Source organism: Labrus mixtus, chromosome 5, assembly GCF_963584025.1.
Source record: "Labrus mixtus chromosome 5, fLabMix1.1, whole genome shotgun sequence".
In the NCBI taxonomy this organism is placed as follows: Eukaryota; Metazoa; Chordata; class Actinopteri; order Labriformes; family Labridae; genus Labrus; species Labrus mixtus.
Genome location: NC_083616.1, coordinates 5,656,696 through 5,683,739, shown reverse-complemented (window position 1 = coordinate 5,683,739; position 27,044 = coordinate 5,656,696). Strand labels below are relative to the sequence as shown.

The window sequence follows — 27,044 nt, the reverse complement described above, 5'->3', positions numbered from 1 at the left end:
GGTTTTAAAGCCCAAAGAGGACCTCAAGATTAAACCATCACATCAGTGGAGAGATATATTGGAGGCCATTTTAGCGCCATGTCAATTACATTAAAAAAAATTAAAAACAATATTTTTAAACAATATAAGATAATTGCATACTTTTATGGTATGATACGATACAATATAGAACTGTACTGTAATGTACGGTATGATATAATACAATATAATACAATACGATTAATTACAGTGCTGTACGATATGAAATTATGTGATAAGATACAGAACTGTACAGTACTGTACGATACGGTAGAGTACGATAAGCTACAGTTCTGTATTATACTTTATGATATGATATGATACTGTACGATAGGGTACAACACAATACGATACAATACGATACTGTATGGTACTGTGTGGTCCCGCGGTAAAAAAGATAACAAGTTAAGAACACCATGACGCTTTTAAACAACTCTGACAGCCTAAAGTAACATTATTTATACGTTTTCAAAATAGTAGAGTCTGCATCAGAGGACATTAATTAGTTTTTGAAAAATGTTTCTTGTATTTTGTGATGGGTTATGCTTCAAAGAAAATGAATTCTTCAGTCTCCTGCAGCCATGTAAAGTAATCCGCGACAGGATTTGATCACCATCTGAGAATACTTAACAAACAAAACGCAGCACTGTGCAGAAGATGCTGACTGTTATGTGTGGGTGTTACCTCGTTCTTTTCCAAGCTGCACTCAGACATCGCCTTGTCTCCCTGCTCCTGGAAGGTGATGATGATCAGAGCGACGAAGATGTTGACGAAGAAGAAAGGGAAGACCACAAAGTAGACCACATAGAAGATTGACATCTCTATCCGGTAGCCTGGACTGGGACCCTTGTCTTCAAAGGTGGCGTCCACAGAGTGCTTCAAAACTCTACAATGAAAGGAGAGCACAGGCACGTACAAATACCAAGACGGCTTGTGAAATACAGAGAAAATTACATTTTAAAGAATCATGGACATGGACTGGAATCTGTTTTTTTCTAGTAACAGGGCTACACAAACTGAAGCTCAAGTATATCAGTCAAAATTATCTTTCATGCCTCAAACATTTTAGCATTAACAAAGTCAGATGATGTAGACTTAACAGGCATAACGTGGTAAGAGGTAGGAGGTGATGGGTTTTCACCCAGGAGGTGGGGTTGATTTAGTTGCATATACTTATAAGCCTACTATTTTGACACCAGAAAAAAGCCTTCTGAGCTTTGTGGATTTTTTTGTTGTCCATCATGTAGTCCGTTTAATTGCACTATTTAGTTAAACATATTTCCCACATTCTGATGTCCATGTTGACTGATCCACCCTTTGGCAAATAATGTGGCATGCACTGACGTCAGTTGCTGGTATCTGCTGATCAATTGAATGCTGGTAAGCTTTTACACCGAACTGCTGACCTACATGTAAAGGAAGAATGAGAGACTTTTTGATCCAGAAGATGTCACCCTTGATCACCAGCATGACACCAAAACAAACTGCTGTTTGGCGACACCACTGCCATAATGAAGACTCCTTTCTCCTCCAGTGGCACACCTCCAACCCCTCTCCACTGGTGTTCGCATAAAGAAGTTATCAATTAGAACGCACCATAATTAAACACCATTAAGAGCAAGCCGTGGAAAAAAATGTCCTTTGCTCGAGCTGCAATTGCCTGTGACCTGCATTCAGAGGCGCTGTTTGTCAACAGGCAAGCCAGGCAGTGGCTTGGGGCCCCAGACCAGTAGGGGGCCCCTGAGGGCTCACAAGCTTTAAACCACAGCAGTAAGTATCTCTACTGTAAGGGACATTTGCATTGAAGATAGTCTCTGATTGCAGCCGTGCCAGCAGTAAAGATAAAAGGAGTTTAAATCTGAGAGTATCTCTATAAATCGATGATCACAAACAAAAAAGAAAATCATCTCTGTTTGAGGTTACAGTTTTGCTCGAATAGGTCCAGTTGTGTTCAGATTCACGACCATGACAGAATCACATGTTTCTGTAACTTTAAGAGCGATCAGGTCAGCTGCACTTACGTTGGCCAGCCCTCCCCGGTGGAGACGGTGAAGAGCGTCAGGAAGGCCCACAGCACGTTGTCATAATGGAACTCATATTTCCTCCACTCTCTGGGCATGGACGCCACCTCGTCTTTGTCATAGTCCAGGAACTGTCCTCTGAAAGACATGAAAGCGTACACAAAGCTGAGTGGGATTAGACACTATGCTGCAGTTTGGTTTTGGACCAAAGGTTTCATTCAAGGAATAAGAAGGTGTGTTTTGTTAGACCAACTTGCAGTCCTTCTCCAGACCCTTGGACTCGTCGGTGCAGTAGAAGAACTTCCCCTTGAAGAGCTGAACAGCAATGACGGCGAAGATGAACATGAAGAGGATGTAGACGATGAGGATGTTCAGCACGTTCTTCAGAGAGTTGACCACACAGTCGAAGACGGCCTAAGGACAGAGAAAAACCCATTACATTTGAAAGCTAAAACTGTTTTCTTTTACAGTTAAAAACTTTTGTTCATTTACTCTTCAATGAAGAACTGTCTTTATAATGGTTCTCTTCATCTGAATAAAGATCGGATTCTATAAATATCTAACCTGAAGGCCCAGACTGGCCACTGGGAATACTGAGAGAATACCCAGTGGTTTGTCCTGCTGATGGTCCAGACAGTTTGATGCATCATTACTTAATTAGTAATTTGTGTGGCACAGGGATGATAATTCAAGTTTGTATGGTTTTCATTTTCAACAATTCACACTGGATAGAAATAAACTTGAGGAAACTTAATTACCATTTTTTTGTGTTCAGTAGTCAGGGGAAAAGAAACATTTCTGCTTTTGCAAAAGCTTATTTTAATTTGCGTTCTGGTAATTTGTCCTTAATTTGACTCCATTACTTTGAGAAATAACTACTGACCTGAAGTAATATCATTCAAACTATTTGTAGGGCAGGCAGCAATGTTGTTGATTGTACAGTACAAGAATTTAGCTCAGAAACTCAGCTTCTTTATTATTAGTCAGTTACTCAGTTACTCAATTTCTAAGCGTCCTAAGAGGCCTGTACTACGTATCAAGCAGTGTCAACAAACCTAAGATACCATATTTAGTAGAAGACACTTTTTTGTACAAATTAAGAGAAAATCATGAAGAAGTTAAATAAATGATGGTAAATGGACTTGAGCTTGTATAGCACTTTTCTAGTCCTCTGACCACTCAAAGCGCTTTTACACCACAGCTCACACCTACACATTCACACACTGATGGTAATGGTTGCTATTCAAAGTGTCCATCAGTATTAACTAGTCCCATTCATACACATTTATACGCCACCAATGAATCAGCGAGGGCAACGAAGTGTCTTGCCCAAGGACATGTGGCTGCAGGAGCTGGGGATCAAAACCCAAACCACTCTACCACCGCAGCCAACACTCTGGCTTGTTTATTGACTTCATCATTACTTTTTCCCTGACTGAATTGTTTCCTTGGTACCTGCTTACTTTGCATTTGAATCCTGTTTCTTGTTGGGTAAGCCTCTGAGGTTTAAAGCTGAAAAAATGTGGTTTTCTTCTTCTTGTCAGTGAATCTCATTAAAAGACCCAAACTCATAACAGATATATTCTACTTATGACTAAATAGTCTGTGTATTATTAAAGTGTACACACTCCTATGAAAGCCCTGCTCATGAAACCATATAAAACCAGAGAGCAGCACTGGAGCTGAACCTTGAGTTTGGGCAGACGTTTGATGGTCTTGAGAGGCCGGAGGACACGGAGAACCCTCAGAGACTTGATGGTGCTGATGTCTTTGCCTTTGGTCCCCCTGTGGAGAGCAGACACAGTTAGAGAACACACACAAACACAGTTATGTACTAACAATAGGAACTTGATCATATCTAGTTCCATAACTCTAAAACTTATGTTATTTCTCTAATGTTATTTATCAAATATTCACTGTAAGAGCTTTTCAAATGTAATGTGGAGGATTGAGTCTGATGTGTTTTAGGTCAGTTTGGTTAATGCATCATTGCTCTCTAAGGTTTCTACTTCATGCATGATGATGATGAATGCTCCTCAGTAAATGTAGGTTTGTTAAGAATGACAATAGGACTTTTCTTTGTCTATCAGCGGAACAGAAACCTGAGCTTCAGGTGCTAAGCAGAGCTACAGTCCTTACAGCAGATCAGTACTTTACCAAATATCTGACATATACATAAATACATAAAGAAAAATAGATTTGTTTACTGGTTTTATTTTTTAGAATACTTAAAGCCACTTATTGTTTTTTTTTTGTGTATCTATATGTTTATGTGGAGCTCCCACTGTGCAGTGCTCTCCCATGCTTCTGCTATGCAGTAAGGCAAAGTGAATTCACAGACTGGGATACTCATTTTGCCATTGTGGAATCAATATGAACGTCTTAAGGTGTAATGACACAAGTCCTTTGTTGCGGCGCTGTAGCGGAATGCACTCCAAAAAGTGAAGTTGAAACACATGATGAGCAGACGCGCAGAGTCTTCTAAAAACCTTTTAACGTTACACTTTGTTGGATAGGATACTGATGGCTTCTGTCCTCAGCACAGCAGCCGTGGATTTGAATCTGACCTCAGCCCTTTGCTGCATTACAACCCCGACTCTCTCCTCCCAACATGTCCTGTCTCTCTTCAGATGTCCTATCTAAAATGGCTTGTAAGTATAGATATAGAGCAGGTGGAGAAGACGTGGAATGAAGAGCAGAATGGCTCAAAAGCAAAATGACGATAAGACTGAAAATCCTGGTCACAGAGGAAGGATAAGCCACAAATCCTCAGGCATATCAAGTGTTCTTCAAAATCCCCAAGAGAGTCGAAAATGTTAATGCCTTCAGCCTCTGATAGGACTTTGCTGAAGAAGCACTTCAAGGAGTCCTGAAGATAATAAGAAAGAAAAGGCTAAAGTTAAACTTTGTAGATTCTGTTTAAAGGTGTGAAAGGAGAATCACCCATAGCTGCCTGTACATTGTATACCGAGATTAAAAATGTATTTTCTTGTAAATATATCGGCTACAAACCCTCAGTCTGTTTATCCCAGCTACTGTGCAGAACATTATTTTGAAATCTCCAACAGTGTCAGAAAATTACACAAACATGAAGCCAATGATATCAAACTAGCAGAATAAAGCTGCACAGCATCTATAAGATGTTTTATGTCTTTCAATGAGTTTATGAGATTATTCATACCCCAGTGTAGCACTCAACTAGGATTTACTGTGTTAATAAAGAGGAAATAGGGTTTTGTTTGAGCCTCTGCCTCAATATGACATAAGTTTTGCCAGTGGGATTTAGTATTGACATATCTGGTGAAACAGAAAGTGCTTAATTTCCATCCATTCCTTTTTTTCAGCCTTTTGCCCAGACGGTCATGGTGCCAGCACGTTCTGCAATATAGTCTAGACCTTCGTTTTAATAGCAATGTGTGTCAGCTCCTCCAGGAGGGATCCTGAGGTGTTCCCAAGCCAGATGTAAGACATCATTGTCTGAGAAAGTCCGTTTTTTTGGTCATGAGGACCGGAGAACTGCAACCCTTAATCTGGATAATGCCAGGCCTCGAGAGGGCGAGTCAGGGACACTCTGAATCAAACCTATGTGTCCTCGGTGGCGGTGGCAGAGTTCATATATCAAAGAAAGGCCTTTGTGAAACTCAGGAGAAGACTTGTCGGTATCCCCAGCATAAGTCTAAGAAAAAGAAAGTCTTCATCTGCAAGTTTCCAGGTGTGAAAGATATTCACCCTGTTGAAGGATTTGAACATTATCAGGCTGTTTTGGCTGCCAAGTCTCTTCGTTGTCTCATGGAAGTGGCAGAACAGAAGTCTTGCTGTGAAGGAAGGCTGTACCCAACACAGACTCTTTTTCAGTTGACTCATAGTCCAGTCAAGTATATTTACAGTCATATTTAATGATATCATTTGCTAGAGGTTGGAGGTCTGAGGATGCTTGTCATGCAGACCCGAAGCCATGTTTAAGAGACCCTGACTATGTCAAACCGCTCATTTTTAAAAATGGAGTCTGCAGATATTTAGCACCTGGGATAAAACCTTGTGCACAGTGACTGCTCAATGGTAATTTTGAGACCCCATTTATTCTAGCCTGCTATGCTGTATCTTCAACATTGCTGTGTACAAATGATGCAGCTCAAAAACCAAATGCCAATAACAAATTTGCAGAACAGAAGCAAGTTGAAGGATCATTCAAAACATCAACTAACTAGGGTCAGACCTAGCAGTGTGCGTTCTTAAAGAAAAGTAGGAGGGTGTGACGATTCATTGGGTTGTTACACTCATCCAATCAATGGTGAACCATAGATCCATGAGGTAAAGGTAAAGGTTTCTTCTTAAGTACAGCATGCTTAGCCTAAACTGTAATTAGTGTCCATTCTTGATCAAGGATGATACCATTGGTAAAATTGAAACCAATGGCTCAAGATACCACTACTCATTGTCTCAGACTGTGATATGTATTATACTGAAGTGAGATTGGACTTGATACAGGGGTGAAAATGAGACAAATATCTGCCAGAGGCCACAACTATTCACCACTCTGAGCTGTGTCTGAAACCATTCTGAGCAGTTTTTAACCTCTTTTACCTTGCAGAGTGTTTGGTGTGTTGATTTTATTACTCTACAAGCCAGTAGCATTACATTACAAGCAATGAATTTCTAAAATGACTACACAGTAAAATATGTTTGGCCCAATGACCTTATCAAGTTCTACTTGTAGCCACCCTGACATGACCAATTAGTTTGTGGATTATTGTTTCAGAGCCTCTGGGTTTATATATTGGCTGGTTTCAAAACAAGAAGTGACCATACTTGATCAGAGGGTGGAAACATTTTCTACACAGTATTCTGGTTGATGAGTTACTGTGGGTTCCACTTAAAGCATATAAAGCTTTTTTCTGTTTTTCAATTTGACTATAAATGAGACCATCATTTGCTAAATGAATATCCTGCTTTTAAACACGATCCACAACAAAAAATCAGAACATCATTTTTGAGGGACATTATATCTAAGATAATAAATCAACTTAGAAGACTTTCACAAACTATTCAATTACTTTTTGCAACCAGTGGAGTCACCCCCTACTGGCCATTAGTAAGAATGCAGGCCCAAGGCACTTTAAAAACTACTTCCTTTCTTGTATACGGTCCTTGCTTTTAAAAGAGCCAAGAAGAGATGCAGAAGTACAATTTCTGTCAGAGCACTCCAATCACAATATACCGTTTTTTTATGTACCCAATAACACCAAAAAAAACCAAACTATCTACTTCAGCCCCGAGCAGCAGTAAGGAGCCTGTAGCTAAGGTTTTCACACAGGTGGCTATACTTGGCTGAACTTCAACGTGATGTAAGTTTCCAGAAACATGGACAGTGATTGCTAAACTAGTCATAATCTCAAAGCTACATGCAAGTGCTCTCACACATGGTTACACATTTATCAGTTAAAAAAATCAAACAAAAATGTAATTGTGTTTTAAAAAAATATAACCTTTTTATACGCGCTCACAATAACCATTTACAAGCTGCCTGTTACTTCATGCTAAAGCACTTGCTGTTTGTACACCATAATCTGTTGAGTCTATAACTGCTCAGAGGATATTTTGAGAAAGATTGACCAACACATGAGGAAAAATGCTTCTTTTTTTTTTAAATACACTGACCTGAAAATTACATTTTTCATTCCAAAATTCAATCAGTAGAGTTTTTTGAGACCAAAGTTTTATTTTGTAATGGTGGTTTATTACTTTGGATTTGATCACAATAAGTATTGGGGTTGTTTAAAGAACTTTTATCACTTGTTTACTGATGTTTTGACCGAGAGAAAAAAAAAAAAAAAATGAAAATTAAATTTTACCCCAAAGTGTATCAAAGCATGTTGGAATGAAACCACTAAAACCATTCGTGGTTTTACAAAGCAGAGGAATGAAAAGCTGTCAGTCAAAGATAACTGTTGAATTCAAAAGGCATTTGATAGATTAAAACATGTTCTTCATGGAGCTCAACTAAGGATGGTACAGATGGTAGTTAGAGACGGTTGGATTTGGGGGTGGAGTGGGTTGGGAAAGATATGGGTAGGGGGGGGAGGTAGAGAGGTTCCCCACCTGTTCACACCTTGTTGCGATCTACTTGGGGGAAAACAGTGGTAAAACAAGGTACAGCACATTTATGGATGCTTCACACACACAAACAAAATAAAGCATATGTTTGCATCAAAGACATCACCATAGTTCCTATAAATGAGCAGATTAACTATGTTTTGGTAGCAGACAGCTACGGGAATACATCCCAATAAAGAAAAGGTTCAGGTAAAGTACATTACGGTGTGATTGGATGCTGAATATTCCTGTAAAGAGGTAGCCTAAAACTGCACTCAAAACAGGACTGCTGCTGATTATAACAGGCACTTTTTCATCTTTTGTTCTGCAATTGTTTGCTGCTAAATCTCATCCAAAACAACAAATAAAAAGCCATTAAAAAAATGAAATAGCCTCTTGGGAGATTTCTTAATAGTAACACTTAATGTATATATAATTAAATATTATTAATGACAGCAATAAAAAATCATCCTCCCAGCCCTGAACACCAGGTTATCACTAGCATCTGAGGCAGACAATAAAAGACAGTTTGTAGCATCATGTGGAAATGCACGGCAGACTGGGCTCAACACTTGAGTGGCTCTAGTGGATGAGATGACGGACTGACAGATTGGGCTGTGATGGGGACGCCATGGTTTGTTGTCCTCGCCACAGGCAGTCAGTCATGTGGATTGCAGGCAGAATGATCTCTGGAGACATGCACGGTGCGTGAACAACGGCTGCCTATCAAACAGGACTTTTCAGACGTAACTGTCAAGTGTCACAAATGTGAATATCTGGGCATTATGAATGTATAGATTGACGTGGACCCAAAGTGTTCAATAGAAAATGTATAAATCAGACATCGTAAATCAGATATCTACAATAATTAATACACTGAAATGTCACACAGCCACTAAATTAAATGATTTATTAGTAAGAGTAAGAGTGATTAAGTAATAGTTAATCATTCACAAACATCTAAGTAAAATAAACTTTTTCAACTACCTTAAAACTTCAATTAAAAGTCTGAGCTTTTATTCAATTCACTCTATGAAATTATTTTTGGGGGACAGACATCGATACGAGGTGGGCCTTTTATTCAAACTTGTGCGTATGTACTTATGTTTTATATTCATTCATTTATCTCTTGATTTGTACGGCACATTGCTGTCTCTATCACTAGATCTATATTATAGAGCCGCCTCTATTATATCGCTCTCTTATATGTCATTATGACGGTTTCTCCTGATGTTTCCAGTCATGTTATTCAAGTCAGTGCAGGCTGTTTCTTGCTGGAGTTATGTATAATTGTATTTTTGTGTATTTGTAGTGTCTATGCATAAGTCTTGTGGACATATACTATGAATGTCTTGCATAGTTAATATTGAATATTGTCCCTTGCTTTGTATTACATGACCTGTCAGGTGACCTCTGGGGTATGTGGAGGTGTGTCTAGTCACTTGTTCATATCTGATGAAGGAGTGCGAGAGCCCGAAACGTTAGAAGTGGTGATAATTCTCATTAAAATGTAATTGGAGCAGCTTCTCGTGGGTGGACTTAGTCCCCTTCTTTCTTTGGATGTTTTTTGTCCAGCACCCAGTACTCAACTTTTCGGATGTGTGTGCTGTTGGACACAGCACAAACTTGTGAGAATGAATATGAAATCATAAATTTACTCTAGAAGGCTAAGCTGTCTATCAACAGGCTTTGGTCGGTTCTCCTTTATTCCTTTATTTTAACTATCGTTTCCTTATTCTGTCATGAGTGCTCCTATGATTTAATAGTTAGTGAGCAAGTCAGAATTATTCCACGATGTCTCATGTATTTATTCAATACTGAACATTGAGTCTCCATGTAATTCAGGCTGTCACTGACTGAAACGTCCTGTGTGCTATGAATGCTATCCAGCATAGGTGTGAAACCAAGCCATATCTATCCATCCCCATCTGCACTGTGCTGCTGAGTCTGATAAATACAGGTGAAGTGGTGTAGTGTCGAACAAAGTACAAGTGAATGGAGATGATGTTGCATCACGGTCATAGTGCAATCATTACAAACCTATAGCTAACAATATTCCTGTCACACAGTCTACTTTATGTGCATGCTAAGATCACAGAGAAGATCAATATTCCCAGAGACGCACTCATGCCCTCCAGCAGCAGCAGCAGCTTGTTACATTAGCGGGCCTCTGGTGAATTGATAATAGAGAGAATGTGAAATTGATGGTATCATTGCAGTCCAAGCAGAGATGTGGCAGGGCAGTGTGCTGATGAAAAAACACTGAGCCCCCTCAGAGGCTCGGAGGAAGATAAGGATGGTGAACACGCAGGTGACATGCCCCTCGAGAGAAGAGGAAAGCATGAAGGAAGGACCTTTATCCTGAACCAGCAGGGTGGAGTACAGGTAGGTCTTCAATGGACCACGAAATGTGAGTGTGTCTCAGGCAACAAAGTACACACTGCAAATAAAAACCCATTCTCACAAGCAATTTCACTTCATATACTGCAAGTCTTACAGTGGTCTAAAGCAGAAATGCATCCTGAAAGGTTTTTCAGGTAAGTTTAAACCTGAACCCTAGTTTACACCTGTTGTTTTCTTAATGATTAATAGGTATAAGTTCTGTATTAACTCTGGTAGATTACGTCAGTAAAGAGGGCTTTAATAGCTTCAATGTAATCTTTATTTCTGGGTAATAAGTCCACAAGAAGTTTTTGTTTTTCCTCTCTTACTGGCTCAGATGTGTCTCACATTACAGAAAGGATCCCTACAGAGAAAGACCTTTTTGTTCAATATTAAAATCATGTGACCTCTGTCTACAAAGCCACCAGACTCCATATATAAAACAGTAACTTTACCAGAGGTTAACCCAGCTACCTGTGGCCACGGTCAGTGTTTGTCTTTGCAAAATGGTACGACTTTGGTGTTTGAAATAGTTTATTCAGTCCCAAAGCAATATTTGTAACCCCGAAAAAAATAACCAATCAGGGTGGAGCTACTCATGTGTTGTGAGAGGTATATTCAAAGACTGTAAATATGATGTAAATATATGCACTTCTGCTTTGGCTTCATTTTTCCAGACCGGAGGTTGCCGCTTCTGTATATTACCATTTGTATCAATGGAGTCTTGTGGCTGTGTAAAGACTAATGTTACAGCTGTGTGATGTCCATGTCCTCTACAAAAAAAGTTATTTCTGAAGAGATCCTCTTTATAACTTCTAAATAATTAGAGCCTGTCTGGAGTTTACTTCTCTACTAGACAAAAGAGAATTTTGTTGGTTGACTATTCCTTAATTTGATGAAATATAATTCATTTCTGTGTCACTAAAACAAAGAATATTTCTTAAAATACATGAGCTTGCAATCTCCACTATATGACACTTCTTTAAAGTAAACCTGGACTCAGTTCGAGAAGTAAGACTGAATATGTGAGGAAATTACTTGGTTTTGCAGTATAAGCCATGTATGTTTCCTCTGTCACATACATACACACAGATAATGACACAGACAGGCAGGATGAGAGAGGTAGAGGAGGCATTACCCCATGAAGCTCCTTCAAAACGATCCGGGCACAGAGACAGGGAGAGGATCAGGTCAATAAACACACTGAACAACAACAACAACAACAACAACAACAACACAGCGTTCAAACACACACACAGACAAACACACTCCTTATTAGTCCTTGGTTTGTTCAGGACTTCAGCTCCACCTCTCGTCAGGTAGAGGACTCTGGTTTTGATGCTAGATTTGTAACAACCCTCATTTGTATACCGAGCAGAGAGTTATTGAAGTTTTAGTGCACTTACACACAGAGAAAATCATTTATTAACATTTGAAACAACATGAAAAAAATCCAAGAATAATCTATTAAAAGGGAAACAAGTAATTATGATAAGATAATTATAGAAATAACAAATTAAACTACATTATAAAATCAGCATGTTAATGGATTTGTACCATATCTCTATCTCTATGAACACAGGCAGAGCCTTCCTGATTAGACTGTGGTCTAACTCTCTCATCCCAGTGGATCTCTGATTACATTTGCATAATGCATGCTCAGCAAAACAACCTCGGCTGGATCTATTAATGAGTCTTCTGAAAGAGGGGGCACTCACTTAGCAGAAGAAGTTTAGCATCTGATGGATTGGTCAAATCGCAGGGATAGTCTTATGTGTTTGAAGAATATAACCATGTTATATCATTTCCACATTGTTTTTTAAATCTTCTGTTGCTGTTAAATCACCTTTAAGTTAATCATTTTAACACCTTAAAAGAGACAGTATTTCACTCAGGGTGGTGTGTTGTGTCTTATGAGCGTTCTCTTTAGCTCTCACTGGATCATTTCATCACTTTCTGGACACCTTAAGATGTAAATTGTTTTTTAAAAATATTTGATACACATAGATTTTTGCTTCTTGCAACAGCTGGACTTCCTGCATTTAGAAAAAAACAGCTTTCTAACTGACTTTTGATCAATCCTCACACTGACCATAAACATACAACTGAGTAATGCTGGAATATATCAACATTTTGATGGACACATGTCCAACAACAAATTTCTAGTCAGAGAATGGTTCTAGTATTTATCTTGTAGTCCTAAAGATGATAATTTTAGGACCAAACTACAGTCTCCTCTCAAACCTAACACAAGTGTGACTGTTTAGTTTCAAACAGCCAATGAGTCAACATCTTATTTTGGTATCAAAGGGGAAAAATCAATGACAGACAAGCCAGGTTTTGTTACTCAAAAAGGTCACAAGTTCACAAAAAGGTGCACTATGTAGATTTGGATTGCCCCTGACATTCTATATCAGATCACTTACCACCAGAGGATTCACTCAAATCTCATCATCAGGGTGAACTCTTTACAAACCAAAGACATTTTATAAGAGAAGGAGTTATCACACTTACGAAAATGCAAAAGCCACCAGCGCCCCACTGACCACTATGAAGTCCAGGATGTTCCACAGGTCTCTGAAGTAAGCTCCAGGATGAAGCAGCAGGCCGAGGTCCACCATCTGAACAGAACACACCACGGTTAGGTTTTTTCATATGTCATTCATCTACTGTCCTTTTTAAGTCATTTGAAATAAACAGTTTTTTCTACGTTTACGTAGAGGGAATTTAGCCTCTACTGAAAGAGCATGTTGGATCATTTATCTTTTTGATATTTGATTACTCATTAGAGCTTTTTTTTTTTTTTTTTTAAAGATTTATTTTTGGGTGTTTTGGTCCTTTATTATAGTTACTAGATAGGATAGTGGACAGAGTCGGAAATCAGGGAGAGAGAGAGAGAGAGAGTGGGGAATGACATGCGGAAAAGGAGCCACAGGTTGGTCTCGAGCCTGGGCCGCCCGCCTGAAGGACCACAGCCTCCACACATGGGGCGCGCGCACTAACCACTGAGCCACCAGTGCCCCAGTGCTTTTATTTTGAAAGTAAATATTTGTATGAAAGGTTTTTCCCCCTGTGCAGCTGTTGTGGCTCTCCCCTGTTTTCAGGGTCTGGGCGTGGCTTCCTGGTGCTGGAGCTCCTGCTACACACACATATAGTACACTTGCTCCTCGTTTCATCTTCATCAGCGGCTGTTAAGAACCCTGGTTGAAGTCTTCTAATGCTGCTAGACAGCTTCAGCTCTTCATGTGTTATTTGTTGACTCAACTCCTGGGATTTCTTTATCATGTTCATTTTTTGTGCAACTCTTTATATTTTCCTTTGACTAATTTGCTTTCTTGTTTTTTTTTCCCTTCCAGTGTGTTCCACCTCCGGGCTCCTGTACCTCAGTCACACCACTCAACCTCTTTCCACATGAGCAGCAAGCCTGCTCTGCTCAGTCTCCCTCTCCAATGCCGCAGTATAATCAAGTCTTCAGTGCAGCTCATCAGTACTTTTTTTTTGTAATGAATCTCCTTTTTCCCTTTACCCTGTCTGCTGGGCCTTTTAGTGGGTCCTGTTCTATACAGAAATCTCAACACAAATAGGTCTCATCATAATTATAAATCTGTGAACATTTCCCAGAATTACAAAGGGTTCTAAAGGGGAGGGGGATAAAAAAGGAGGGTTAGTAATGCAGCGTTCTACCCTGATCATACTGCAATGGACCGGGAGTCAGAGTCTCAGCTTTTACAAATACAAAGGTATCACTCAAAGAATGAAAAGTGAAAGCTCAGGATGTCTTGAGGTTTGAGCGTGAAATAATTCCATAACTTAACAGATCTGTGAAGATAATGGATCGATGAGCTCATCTTCATGCTTACCTTGATCACCATTTCAAAAGTGAAAACACCAGTGAAGGCATAATCCAGATATTTGAGCACCTGCAAAAACAAAATCAGACAAAATCAGAAATGTATCATCTGTATCAAATCATTATGAAGGTTTGTGTTCCATAGATGATAATAAGTGTAGTCATATAAGGAACTGAAGCAATGTACTCCAGTAATTTTTAAATCTTGTTATTTATGCCCCAAAATGTTTTAAAACTTAGTTAATTTAATTAACTCCACAGTAAGTACAAATAATTCAGTGTAAAAGAAGAGTTAAAGCAGTGTTATACTCAGTCTATTATCTACATAAATGTGCAGTGTGGGTCTCACATTGTTGCGAGGGGCGTTGGTCCACACAGGGTCCTCTGCTGCCAGAGCGATGCTGCTCATTGCAATGACGACCAGGATGGACATCTCAAAATAACGCAGAGTCACTATGTAGTGACATAGACGCCTCACCCTGAGGAGTCAAACAGAACATGGAATGACTTTTAGCACCAGCTGCTATCTCCTCGTTATTTTCATATCCTGAAACAGCTAAAGAAAAGTCCAAAATTAAAAACACTCTCTCAGTCACTTCATCTTCATGTGAGACAAATCTTAAAGCTTAGAAATAAAGCAGCTAGAGCACATCTTTTATTTTCATACAAATACACAGGGGACTTGCAGTTCATTTTTTTCCAGAAGTATATTATAGAGCTACACCTAAAACTCATGAGTAAACTCAAAGTATAGCATTATTGTCTGCACCCACAGGATATAGAGAGGCTTCAGTTTGTGTTTCTTTATTGATTTATTCACCGTGTTCCAGTCACTGTGGATGTGGAGCATAATGGCTTTGTTCCTGAGGATCTATAACTTTGAAGTGGTGCTGGTCAAACATTATTGAGACAATAAAATGTATGGAAAAGGGACAGAAGTTATTATATTTAAAAAAAAAAAAGCTGATGTGTAAACCGAGTCAAATGAAGAAAAACCAGGACGTGGGCAATAAATCTGTTATTTAAATCTGTCATTTAAGGAGGATCATATGGACCTATAGGTCTGAAATATATATATATATATATACATATAAAGGGGTGCTGCAAGGTGGTCTAGTATGGGTCGAATCCCCGTCAGACAGAGCCTCTCTGTGTGGAGTTTGCATGTTATCCCCATGCATGTGTGGGTTCTCTCCGGGTACTCTGACTTCCTCCCACAGTCCCAAGATATTCTCTTTCGGTTAATTATTGACTCTAAATTGCCCGTAGGTGTGAAAGTGAGTGTGGCTTGTTGTCTGTCTCTACATGTCAGCTCTGCGATTGACTGGCGTACAGTCCAGGGTGTAAACCTGCCTCTCACCCAATGACAGCTGGGATCAGCTCCAGCCACGATCCCCAATTGGGAAAAAGTAGTATAGATAACGGATGGATGGATATATAAAGGGGAATTCTAGTATTTATAAACCCGGGCTTTTTTTTAAATAGACATTGGTATCTAAATGACTGCTGGGAACAAAAAGGTTTAGGAGTTGCTTCAGTTTCTTCCTTCAGCTGACAGCTAAAAAATAGGTTGTCATTACTCTGACATCATCAAACGGCAAATGAGTCGAATCAAACGTAAAGTTATTAAAGTGCTCATTGTGTCTGATGACAGGCTCAGATTGTTATTGTAAGTGTCTGAAAACATTGAAGAAAGGATCCAGACAGAGATAGACATTTTTGCTACAATGTAATGATCTTTTTAATGACCAAATACACCTGTCTCATTGCAATGCCAAATCGATTTATACCCATTAGTCATTTAGATGACCAACATATCAAAAAAAAAAATAGGGCCTGAATGTAGAAATAGATGAATTCACCCTTAAATGCAGACCAGAGAAGAAATGTATCAAATGAAAATGCTTACTAGAGGCTGCTGTATGAAACACATGTTACTATGCAGGTATGAATAAATGCTGTAGACATTTAGAAAAATTGCAGGACTATCATTTAGATATGTGTAAAGGGGGCATTTCTTAGCTTTGACTAACATCAGCTTCCTGTATCATGACAAGAAATCAAAATTGGCGAGCCGCCATGGCAATGCCCTTTGAGTGTTGTACATGCACCCTTGAGATCTTTTCTATACAATCTATCTATTCACTCTCTTTCTCTTCTTGGTGTAAAACATTTTTTTGTTGGATCAGATAACGGCCCTAAGAGGAGTTCATCCTAAATAGAAATGGCTATAACATACTTTTTGCTACTTTTTCAAAATGTCACTCTTACAGAAGTTTTCCTGCTTAGATATGACGTATAGGCCAGGTCAAACTACTGTCTACCAAAGAGGACCTCACTATACTCTGGTGAAGGGCTGTGTGACATGGTCGTTTACAGAAATAAATGAACAGAGAATCCATCTCCCCATGGCCTGACTTTGATAGCATCATGGTGGACATTATTCAGGAGGTGAAGAGGTGGATAAAGGAGGTTAGGGTGACTCACGGGTTGGTCTGTCCAAAGACAAACATGGAGCTGTAAGGCAGGATGGGTTTTGGTCCACTTGGACCTTGATCCTCCACGTTCCTCTCAGTCATTGGCATCGTCTCACAGTCCATACTGTTCACTGGAGAGACAGAGACAACAATGATGATGTTTACTCACTCTGTCTTTAACAAATCCAGCATCTATAACAACACCCTATCCCTCTCATTTTACTTATAAGGGCACACACAGAAGAATGAACTGTATGTGTTCTTTATACTGTGAATTATAAAGTTATTTTTCCTCAAACTTTCTGTACCGTGTTAATGAGTTAGTGACAGTGATAAAGGAAATTCATCGTCAAATTCATAAAAGGCGTGCAGAAGTTTTGCGGCTCATTAAATGACAGAAAAGAGGCCGTCTATTTCTCAAAACAAAAGCAAGGGTTAAATGGTTCCCAAACTTCAGTTTGCAGGTATTTCAATCGGTCGCTCTGCACACATTTGGAGCAAATTTGGCCCTTTTCTGTGCAAATGAGAATCATCTTCATACATATAAAACCCTACTACTTTGTCTGGACACAGAGCAAGGAGGATGTGGATGCAGGGCACGAGCCAATAGGTGACAGAAATATGGGGAATATAATATATAGGTCGAAAAGAGTGGCAGTGATGTCCACAGCGCCTTTCTGTACGGTTGAAGGATTTTCAACTCGAAGTGCTCTGAGTGGCCACACAGAAAAGGTGGCCTCGAGGACTCGAAGAAAAGACGCTCCGGGTCGGCCACCTGCTGCTGCAAACGCTCTCTCCTCAATGAAAACAAATTAAAAAATAACATTGGCGCTCAGAAGAAAACTAAAACTTGAATGCATTTTTGTTTATATGTGGACATAATTGAGTTCCATCTGAATGAGAGCGCTGAGTATAAGCTCCTCTCCACAATCAGTCACATAACAAGAGCCCGCTGCAGGGATCTGCAGAGTGTTCAGATAGTGTTTGAGCTTCAATATCATTCGCACAATTTGCTTTTTTACATTTTTGACATTTTTCTTTGTGAATATGCTCATCATTGCAGCGGCTGCCATGATGTAGTGAGAGGAACAGGATGTGTGAGTTTTTGGAGGCCTGGGCTGGTACTGACTTTGTATGACGGTTGTCTCTCCAGGTGGGGAGGTGATGGTGACAGGAGGGATGTGGATGGAGGATTGTCCAGTCCGTCTGACATTCTTCTGGTTGTCTGAGTCCTCTGGTTGGTCAGGAGGCTGGTTGGTCCCATCAGAGCCCTGCTGGGGGGAGATGGTGAGGGACTCCCCCTCTGAGTCTCCAAACCTGTCCACAGAGCAGAGATAGGAGCTCAGACATTAATGTTCACACATTATCAGATAATCTCAACAGGGATTGTGCTTCATGACACAGTCAGTGATTTAGTTGATGGGTCACCCATTCTATTTTTTCATTCATTGTTTAGGTTTAAGTTTTTAAGTGTTTAAGTTTTAGAGGATTACATTTGATATGATACATTGACTTGCAGCTTTAGGAAAATCTTCCAAATACACGGTTGCTATTTTAAAGGTCACATATTATGCAAAATCCCCTTCACCATGTTTTTCTAACACTAATATGTGTCTCTAGTCTGTCTACAAACCCCCCAATGATGAGAAAAGTCCACCCTTTCCGTCTTTTGCCCGCTCCACTTTTCAGAAAATGTGTGCTCAAACAGGCCGTTTGGAGATTTTCCCTTCATGACATCACAAAGGGCAGTAACCCCTCCCCCAGGTGGGTGACACTCCCACAGCTAGGTGTTTGTTCTGCCCTCTGAGTCTGCCTTCTCACCGTAAACAATTAGGCATGGTGCAAGAAAATCTAAGCCACCCAAGCCCTTCCACAGAGGGGGCGTGATCAGACACAGCTCATTTACCTATTTAAAGGTACAGACACAGAAACAGCCTGTTCTAAGCAGGGATGAAATAGAGGGGTTTATAGTCATGATCAAATACAGGATCAGTAGTGGAGTAATAACAAGAAACTTCACAGACATGTTTGGGGAGCTCTGAGACTTATTTACACTTGTTGAAAAGAATTGTAATATGTGACCTTAAAAGTTCTCTGTGATTAACAACTTGGATTCTGGTTCTTTATATTTGTTATATTCCTTCAATTTATATGGAATATATTCAATAAAACAAAAATACACAGATGTTAAAAAAACAAACGAATAGCTTATAATAGCAGTGTGTTCACTTTTGTTTGCAATCTCATTCATGTTAACTGTACTGTATACACACTGATATTTTTTACCCAACTGAAGTTCCTAACAGATACATAAAGTTATTAGAAGTATAAAAAGTTGTAGACATGTGGGAGAATGATACATTATGTATCTTTTCTGTGGGTGATTTATGTCCCATGGCGTGATTACTGATGGGTTCATCTCCCTTTTTTGATTAAAGGTGGATTTATTCTATTTGTAAATCTGAACTCCATTTAACAAATGTTGGACTCTCAATGCAAAGTGTTCAGGATTGCGCCAGTGGACCGCCTGAAGTTAAAGTCTTGGAAACATGTAGCCTTTGGGTTCAAATGTCCTCATTAAAATATGGTTAATAAAAATGCTGATGTTTTGACAGGTTCATATTTTTATCTTAATGTTTTAATGTCTGTACAGAGATAAAAAATAACCATTACATTATTTTCTTCAACACCACTAGACTGCATTGACAACAGTCAAGTTTTTTTTTCTAAACTAATGTTTTGAAGGAAAGGGGAGTTGCTTGTTTTTAATTCGTTTTGTGTGACTTTGGTATTTTAAACACTCACTACTACCCAATGCCTGCACAAATACATCATAATGAAAAGCAGTGAGACAGGAATTTTTTTTTTGGACAGTAGGGTCGTGATCTCTGGGTTTGGCTGTACACCTATGAAAGACATTGACTTAATTCTCAACTCCAACTCCATTCATGGAGCTCAACTCTGTCCAAGAGGTTAAATTGATATCAGACTGGGTAATTACGGTTTTATATGAATCCAATGTGCAAGTCCTTGACCTAATATGATCGGACTGCCTAATGCTGTTAAAGAGACGTGGAAAACTGGCTATAAAACCAAACCACTTTACCTTTCCTTGACTCATAGTTGCTGTTTCGATAAGATCAGTAGTTCTGACTCTCACCTGTGATTGTGGTTCTTCTCTCTCTCGTTGGACTCCTCTCCTTCAGCTGTGGACTGACCTCTGGATCCATGAGTCCGATGTCTCCTCCTCTCTCCGTTCTCTGCTCGGGGATTCTTATCCCCGTCCCTGTTACACGAGCGTCCGTCTTTGTGTCTCGATCTGCGCTCCCCCCTCCCTCCACCGTTCACAGTCCCGTTGCCCCCTTTGGCCTGACGGTGCGAGTGATGATGACGGTGCTCCCTCTCACCTCCTCCTCCTCCGCTGTCGTCCATCGAGCTCTGATGGTGATGCTTTCTGCCTCCCTCTCGGCTGTGGGACCTCTCGCTCTTCCCCTCTTTGCCTCTGCTACACTCGTGGTCTTTGGAGCGGCTGTGATGGACGTGGTGCCCCCCGTCCTTACTGGTGTCCCCGTTTTCGTTGGCTTCCTCTCTCTTTCTGGCCCGGTCTCTGTGGCGGTGGTGGCGGCGAGACTGGTGGTGCACAGCAGGAGGATCAGCAGCATTCTCGGCGTCTTCCGGCATGCCCGGTTTGTGATGGTGGTGCTGGTGGCCCCCCACCAAAGGCCCGTCGAGAGGTTCAACAACCAGCGGGCGGTCCAGGTGGGTCTTCATGTCTGGCCGGATGTTGAGGGCGGAGGACCGGCGGAGACGCTCCTCAGGCTCCAGCTCGCTGTAGAGCGCCTCACAGCTCGCCTGGTTCTGCCTCCTCAGCTGGTTGGCCCTCTGCTCCCACACCGACATCGTCTTCATCGACTTCTGCTGCTCCTTACTGCGGGAGGAGGAAGCAGAAAAAAAAAAAATCAAAAGCACTGAGATGGATCTAACTGTATAAGATACAGTGCAAATCTTTGTATAAATTATTCTCATCAATCCTGTAACTTTCACACGGGGACAGAAGCATTTCCGATGGATGCATGGTTGTCCTCTGAGGTGTGACACATTCAGAATGTATGTACTTCTCACTTCATGCACATAAAACTGGCTGTACATCTCACTCGACATCTCATGATGGCACTAGGTCCCTACATGCTGAATGATTTACAGTATGACCGAGCTGCGATGAGGGAGTTTGGTCATACTTTGACACTGGGTCCATTTATCACAGTCTGCTGTGGAGAGAGCTCATCCATGAATATGGACGAGCAAACACAAAGCATGGCCAAACATCACCATGCTTAGACATGTTGTTTAGTCTGTCAGTATCTGTCTGTTATACAGCTCTTTAAAAAGGCAGGATGCATGCAGATTTGAAACTGATCTTAAACAGTGCTAACTCCTCCGATGATTTAATCAAGGGAAATTAAATGTAAGAGCCTGACTCATTTTATCAGGCAGTTATACCCATTCAAGGTAATAAGATGTAGGAGTGGTGTTTTTTCTGACATGGGTTGATATGTAAACTTCTTTTAGAGACACATAGTGCAGAGAACATTGTTTTGGGTGATTTAAAAATGGTGGCATCACATGTAGCAGAACATCATAGCTGAGCTGAGAAGGTGAAACCACACTAAAGTTGCTTGACAATGTATCTAATTTTCACATTTTTAGGAGGCGATACTTTTCAGAAAGTAACCTCCTTAGTGTCTTTACAAAGTCATATTGGTGCAAAATCTGTGCATAAAACCATTTAAAAACAGGTCTGTTTTCCTTCCTGCTAAAATATTCTCTATACAAGCTGCCATATCAGTAGCTGGTGAACTTTCTTTTCCCTCTAAAATTGGCATCAGTCTCACAAATTCCACATGTGTCAGACTCTTGTTACAATGCCAAGTCTTAATGCAGAATTAATAGGGAGAAGGAAGTTGTCAAATGTATTTTTAATGTTCTCATAGCTCCTCTATCCTGCAGCTTGCACTGTTTATATGATACAAACGTACAACACACATACATGTACTGCACTACTCTCTTTACAAACTCCGACTTAAAGGTGGAAAGAAGACATGACACCGGATTGTTGAATGAGGAGAAAAGCTTAGTAACATGGTTGAAAATGTCTCTATGGAGGAACATGATAGTGTATGTTTCATTACAGATATGACCACCTTGCTATAAGGCAGTTGGGTTTACCTCAGGTAGTGATGGACGGGGGTGCAGACATAACTCCTACAAACACATAAAGGAAGCAACATTGAAACAAACAGAAAGAGAGAAGGAAATTCAAAAAGGACAGAAACTTGTTACAGACAGAAGCACGGAGGTGGCAAAAAAGCTTCATGAAACCAACGCTTGGGAGGGGGGAGCATGTAAAGTAGGGAAGCCAAAATATAATAAAGACAAAATCAAAGTGTGTTTGCTGAGATAAAGAAGAGAAATGATGGGTTCAAATACTGAAACCTGATAACACGATCATGATCTTTAGCTTTCCCACACTGAGACATCTCACTCACACTACCCAGAGAAGCACAGTTAGACATTACTACATCCTCTGCGTCTGCTTCTTCTTAACGGTGTGCTGTGTGAATCTGATACTTCATTCTATAGTCAGAGCATTCATCCAGTGTGGAGCAGCGGCACTACAGCAAACATTATTATTGATGCTGTTTTTAACCTTGGCCTCAGTGTAGAGTGTAAAAACTGCATCTTCAAACTGACTTTCAATCTCAGGTGAGCTATGATGATGTTTTTATATTCCTGGTATTTGAACTTCATTCAAAAACAGGAAAATACATTTAAAAAAATCTGTTTTTATGTATTTTACTGTTGCCATCATCTGCCCAGGGACTACAGATGGAAACTAGCTTAATCTGGTACAAAGCATATTTTCTCTACTGAGACTAAAACTATTTTGTACACCGTCCCTGATTCAAATAAACTAATAAACTAAACTGAACTGAAAAAAACCTCTCTTCCTATCTTGCAGCAGTTAGAGTACCTGTCAAGCAGAAATGTGCCTTTAAGGTGATTTCTAGCTGGAGAGTGTTGATAAGATCTGATAGATATTTTATAGATAAAACCTCTCATGCCTGCTGACAACAAACCTGCATAATACAGAAGAGGTAGTAACAGTAGCAATAAGCTAACTCTGGTTAGCATTTGGTTGTCTTAGTGTCACATGGGAGTTTCTCTAGTATTTGACACTTTACAGGTAAGAGAGGTTTGTTTTAGTCTCTGACAGGCTCAGATTGTTATTCTTAGAGTCTGATATCAAGACAAAAACGATCCCTACAGAGAGATCCTTTTTGAGAGAGAGTTAGTTATAATGGAAACAGTTATTGCATGGTTGTTGTCAAAGCCACCAGACTCCTTTCGCACAAAAACATTGACTTGACCTCTCAGACTTTAGAGGTAGTTAACCAATGCTTCAGAGGTAAGATTATTTAGGTAAGATTGAGACAATGGTTGTCCAGCGAATCCCCATGCTCAAAGATCACAGTTTTTGTTAATGGAGTCGTATGGCTTTGATGAGAGCAATGACTTCTTTTTGTGTGGTTTTTCTTGCATGAAAGATTTTCACAATAAATGAATGACATTTTGAAACACTGATTGCATTATTCTCTATGTTTCTTACTTATAACAAAAGTCAATAAAAAGAACAAAACCAGTAATGTGTTTGTTTTAAAATACGTTCGACTCTCTACTCTGTCTGTTGCTCTCAGCTCTACACCCAGTGGTTTCTTCTGACAACATGAATCTATATCAGCTTCACACATGTCAAACTATTAAGCAGTTATGATACAACAAAGGTTTAAAATCAGATTCGGAAAATTACGGAAGCCCTGAGAGCCGAGTGAGAGAAAAAGATTACAATCCCATTTCTAGGTCTGATGGAAGTTGTGTTGTCTCTATTGTGTTTCTGACTTAATGACACTTAGAAAAAAATGTTTGTTTTTTTAGCATTTTTAATTTAACTTCATAGATTTTTGGCCGTCAACTGGGTCATATTTATGTTATTCTAACTTGTACTAATGACTAAGGCAACAAGAGGCTGAAGTGCAAAATCAAATGTCTCAATATGTGACATTGTAACACAAATAAAGAACAATATTTAACATAATTAAAGAAAAATATTTTTTTTTGTTTACAACTGGTTACCAAAAACTTTTCCATCAAATAAAAGAGAAGAATATTTTTTTAGAATAAAAGGGGGTATTTTCCGGCCTGATCACAGGAAAGAAAGAGTTTTAATCAGACATAGAAAATGGATCAGCAGACATTTTTATCTTTTTTTTTTTTTTTTTAACTCTCAGGGCTTCTGAAGAAACGAATCACAGCTGCAGATATACATTCAATTCAAAGACAGTATGAAACATGTTATCTGAGGAGAAGGTGCAGTTACTGAACACAAATCATTCTCTGACAGATGGATGTGGATCACAGATGGTCAGAAAATCATGGATACAAACACTCATGGTACGAATTGATCACAGTGAAAACATTTGAAATCAAAACACAGGAACAGAAATACTGGAGCAAACATGCAGCTTGATGAGACGGTCCGAGGAACTGTCATGATCATTTCGGACAATTCACACAGAGGAGTGGTACGATGATGACGGGGGGGGGGGGGGGGGGGGGGGGGTTTGGCAGCAGAAGAAGAGCGGTGAGAGAAAGGTGATGGAAGGATTTAAAATTGTAACAGAGAGGTTATAACTCACAGTGAGTTAACGCTGCAGATGGATGAGCTGCTAGAGTGCGCGTTACCTCGACTGCGTGTTAGAAAACTGCACATGCAACAAAACAAAAATGGGGGAGGGGGAACATCATAAAGGATGAAGTCAGAGAAAACAGTCGGACACAAGTTTGACATTTCGATTCCTTCTCTGGAGTCCGTTAGCCTCCCATCACATCTCAATGCAATGGGCAGTCAAAGCTCAGAAACACAAGACTGAGACTGAAACAGGAACTACATGGTCACGACCATCAGGGACATATGGATCGCCAAAGTCACAATTTGTTCATTTTTTTAAGTTAAAATGAGAGAGGGAAAAACTGTTAGAGCCCAGAAAGGAGCGAGTAGGATTTCACTGCAATCTATGAACGAACCCGATGTCACTGTCACTCATTTTAGAGGATTTTATTTTTAAAAAAAAATTCTTTGCTTTTGACAGGAGAAAAATGTCAAGGGTGGAGCTGAAATAAACCTGTGTTTGTTGGAGGCATCTAAACGTCAGTTTATGTGGATACACAGTTACACTTTGCTGCTATTTCATCAATATTGTTGAGTCTATCGGAAGAACTTCAGAGCACGTTTTGATTTTAAAAAAAGTGTCTAATATTTTCTTAATGGTTTAACAATGGCAGAGTGGCTTTCTGTGTTTCTGTGAACAATCAACTTCATGGTAACGCTTTTTATTAAGGCCACAATATTCACCATTAAGTAGCTGCTTATTAGTCATTATTAAGTGCTTTTTATCAGCACCTTATTCTTCATGACCATAGTTTATATCTAATAGGCCATTAACCAACTAACCCAATTTCCAAATACTCCGTGCGTGTCACGTTCCGTCAGCGCCACGGTTTTGCTCCGTCCGACGGCGTGCGCCCTGACCCACTTGATCCGTTTCTAGAAGCGGAGTGCAGCCATGATCAGTCGACACACATCCCACGAGAGCTACAAGATTGCGGGAATAAAGAAAAGAACGTGCAAACAACTTGTTGCTTTGTCATTCTGAGGTTGATGTGTTGTTCGTTCAGGGCCTGTTTTGACGTAATGTTGATAAAGTGATGGAAAATACGAGCATGAGTCTGTACATTGGATTTTATTTTGAAATTGACTGAACGCTCTGTGCATCTCCTTGTCTGACTTCCTTTCCGGGTAGATCTATTCTGTCCAGCTTAATGGACAGAATAGCTTGACGCGTGCCTGCAGCGTGGTGGCACGCTCCGAAGACGGACCGTGGCGCTTGCTGTGGAAACGCAATGATTGACGGTTGTACCATTGCTACGACACTCCATCATTAAGCCCCTAGAAACAGAATCCCTGAGTGGGCGGGGCTCCCCCTCCTCGGTAAGAGAGGGAGCGGTTAAAGTAAAAAAAACACATGTTTGAGCCGCAGTGACAGAAAGGCTGTAAACACAGAGCTAAGAACAATAAACCTAGAGGGACTTTCACTTCACTCTATTTAAGAGGTCATTACTCCACTATATATATTGACGAAGGGTGTATTTGATTTTTGATTTATTATCATTCAGAACTTGCATATTAAGCCTTCAAAACTGTCAAGTTGTCATTAAACCAGACACTTTTTTCACACTACACATGAATCTGTTCACTGAAAACGTATTATAAGTACAACTTTGAAGACCAGGACGACGGACAAAATGTTAAATTTGTTTCAAAATTTAAATTAAAAAAAGTTTGACCCAAAGAAATGGGAACGCCGTTTTGACTCCACCCACTGAGGTTCAGCTCCACCAATGAGATTGTTTCTGCTTCCAGAGCAGTACTTGTATTTTTGTGTTTCACAAACTCATGAATACTTAACCTTTAGAGAAACTGCAAAATAACACAAATGGGTACATAACAAACAACAGGACAACAAATATGAAACAAATCAATTAAGAGCAGTGTTCACTCAAAATCACCGGGTTCAAAATGGACCCAGAGGAGGTCAAAATAGCAAGCATCCTGACCCACTACAGAGGGGTTATTTTAACCCTCTGTTAGAGTTCACTGAGTCTCAACACTCCCTTGGCACTGGGTCATTTAATCCCAGTCCTGCGGCACGGCTATTTTGACCCATCTGGGTCCGTTTTTCCACACTGATTTTTAATCATGAAAGCATTTGAAACAAGAATAAAACAATATACACAAAATCCTAGTGAGAAATCAGTAACTGTTATAATAATTATCCGCATGAATAGTCAGCTATTTGCACTACAAATATTTTTTTCTGTGTTGGTGTGAAAATGATTTTTGTTTAATTTCTTTTCAACCATGAATAAAGGATTGACCGGAGGATTGACCGGAGGTATGTCGTAAGTCGTCTTGAGTTCTAATGTATTGCATATTATAAATAAAAAGGTATCTCACTGACATACTGGCTTATCAACAGAGCTTTTAATATCTATCACATCACTTAAAAGAAGTTCTGTGTGTGGTGA

General features: G+C 39.8%; 1 protein-coding gene across 1 annotated transcript in view; it reads right to left on the bottom strand.

The window, feature by feature from the left end:
- cacna1ba (calcium channel, voltage-dependent, N type, alpha 1B subunit, a) overlaps positions 1-27,044 on the bottom strand; it is a 151,377-nt gene that overhangs the window by 14,564 nt on the left and 109,769 nt on the right. The window contains exons 18-29 of the mRNA XM_061037453.1: positions 22,068-22,103; positions 20,002-20,769; positions 17,971-18,158; positions 16,852-16,972; positions 14,714-14,843; positions 14,375-14,434; positions 13,029-13,135; positions 11,653-11,717; positions 3,728-3,873; positions 2,293-2,453; positions 2,040-2,177; positions 703-904 (exon numbers count right to left, since the gene is read on the bottom strand). Of these exons, the coding sequence (XP_060893436.1) occupies positions 703-904; positions 2,040-2,177; positions 2,293-2,453; positions 3,728-3,873; positions 11,653-11,717; positions 13,029-13,135; positions 14,375-14,434; positions 14,714-14,843; positions 16,852-16,972; positions 17,971-18,158; positions 20,002-20,769; positions 22,068-22,103 (2,122 nt within the window). The remainder of the gene's footprint in view (positions 1-702; positions 905-2,039; positions 2,178-2,292; positions 2,454-3,727; positions 3,874-11,652; positions 11,718-13,028; positions 13,136-14,374; positions 14,435-14,713; positions 14,844-16,851; positions 16,973-17,970; positions 18,159-20,001; positions 20,770-22,067; positions 22,104-27,044) is intronic.